Source organism: Hipposideros armiger, unplaced genomic scaffold, assembly GCF_001890085.2.
Source record: "Hipposideros armiger isolate ML-2016 unplaced genomic scaffold, ASM189008v1 scaffold_222, whole genome shotgun sequence".
In the NCBI taxonomy this organism is placed as follows: domain Eukaryota; kingdom Metazoa; phylum Chordata; class Mammalia; order Chiroptera; family Hipposideridae; genus Hipposideros; species Hipposideros armiger.
In genome coordinates, this window is record NW_017731572.1 from 2,354,665 (window position 1) to 2,356,773 (window position 2,109).

At 44.1% G+C, this 2,109-nt stretch overlaps 1 protein-coding gene across 1 annotated transcript in view; it reads right to left on the minus strand.

Annotated features, from left to right (window-relative positions):
* Positions 1–2,109, minus strand: part of GLP2R (glucagon like peptide 2 receptor) — a 102,027-nt gene that overhangs the window by 33,871 nt on the left and 66,047 nt on the right. The window contains 1 exon segment of the mRNA XM_019654420.1: positions 781–869. Coding sequence (XP_019509965.1) covers positions 781–869 — 89 coding nt within the window.

Here is a 2,109-nt window from a genome sequence, read left to right on the forward strand (position 1 = left end):
CATTCATCTGTTCATTCATTCATTTGTATTTACAGCATGGCAGGTCTCCATAAAGACTTATAATCTGACAGTATAAATGGGGATCATGGTCATTGGACAGCAAGGTGGACACAGCAAAGGCAAGTCACAAAGAAAGGGTGAAGGTGTGAAGAATGTATTTCCTTGGACTCCAAAAGTTTGTGGTCTCACTTCTTAAGGTCTCAAAAATACCCCAATATTCTCTTCTGAGTTATGAATATGTCTTTTATTCTGTTATCTCAAACTCCTCCCAAAGGAAGGCAACTATCTAACTTCCCTAATATGCCTCTTTCCTTTCCCTGTAAACCACTCATTCTTTTTTTGTTGTTGTTGTTTTTGTTTTTTTGGTTTTTTTATTTTAGCTGAGCCATCCTGCCACCTGTTGGCAGCTCAGCGGCTACTCAGCTCAGGCTGGGAGTTGAACCGCTGTTGCTCAGAGCTCGCACTCTTGCGCAAGTTCTTAACCAACTGAGCCACTAGGCCGGCCCCGAAACCACTCATTCTTAAGAGCATTTTAGTTTCCTGCTGGGGGAATGCATGCGCCCTTGACTACTCACCACTTTATTTTCATGGGGCTGGAAGGTCCTCACCATTGGCGAAAGCCTTATATGATCCTATGACCCCTCCTTCAAAAGGACTCTCCCTGATACCCTTGTCTTAAGAGATAAACATACTAACGCAACTCAATCCCCCTTCCCTGGATATTAGCCAGAACAGCCAGAAAGGGTCAAAACAATCTTGTACTGACCTCAGGCCACTCACCTGTATTTGTAATCTCTGAAGCACATTTGATGGGCTTTGAGCTTAGAAATGAGAAGCTTGAGAATTTTCAAGAAGATGAAGAAATTGACCTTGAAAAAAAGCAGATACGAGTCAGTGATAAATTCCATATGGCAATGAATATCGCGGTCACCCTGGGCCTCACCATCAGATCCTTGTCCATGTAAACCAGGGGCAATTTGGCAGTCAGCCAGTCAAGTAGTAAGTGCTTGTGGTAATCCCCACTCTCTCTAAGGCCATTTCGACTGAGAGCCTGGAAAGGATCCTGAAATGTCATTTAGTTTATTCTTATGCCTCAGGGATGTCCATCACTACAGTCATCTGGGAAAGGCAGATGGACATTTACGTTATCATTATTAACTAACACATATTGGGTACTTACCATGCCAGGCATTGGGCTAACATTCCATACATTATTTTATTAAGTTCTTACAACAAACCCTCTCTGAGGAAGCCACACTATTTTTATGCCATGATACAATGAGAAAACAGAGGTACAGAGGAGACAACTACAANCAAAATCTGGGAAAGTTGGAGTTCAGCCTGTTCTTACCAGAGTTTGGACAAAGATGCAATAGACCCGTTGCCCCCTCCTCCTTACCCTAACAGAGGGTTCTAATGGAAAACAAACATCTAGAGGGGTGTGGAAGAGGAGACCCTCCCGATGTGGAAGAGCGCAGTGTGAGCTGGGGTACTGATGACCCATGGAGGTGACAAGAAGCAGCCCTCCCGGAACTTGGAAATAAGGGAGGTTGCACTCACTGCTTGGAGAGAAAAATGGGCAAATGCATGCATCACTGCTGTAGGACTCACCAGCCCAGGGAGTAAAATAAGGTGGCCTGGGTGTGTTCTGAAAGACAAGGCCCTGACGTTTTACTAATTAATAAGCCCAAGCTAATCAATGACATTGTACTCTGCATGGAGATAGAGTCAATAAACAGAAAGCAGATGGCCAACTAAAATGGCAGGAAATCTCACAAAGAAGAAGAAAGTTCTCAGTACTTATCCAGCACTATCTGTGGAGGCTCTGGGAAAGGAACTTCCCTCTCACCAGGCAGGTGGCACCACAGGACAGTGGTGGTTTCTCAGGTCACCGTCAAGGATCCTTCATCACCAGTCACTCTACTTGACAACATGATCACCAGCAACATTTTGGTGATCAATTTATGTTTCTGGATCTTCTGGTGTCAACTTTATGAGGACTGAAGTCACTAAAAGGAACTCCCACCCTACCCACACCTTCCACAGCCTCTAAGAATGAATACTTGTATAGTCTGGTTTATATAATAGTCTCTTGTGAGTTCAGTTGGC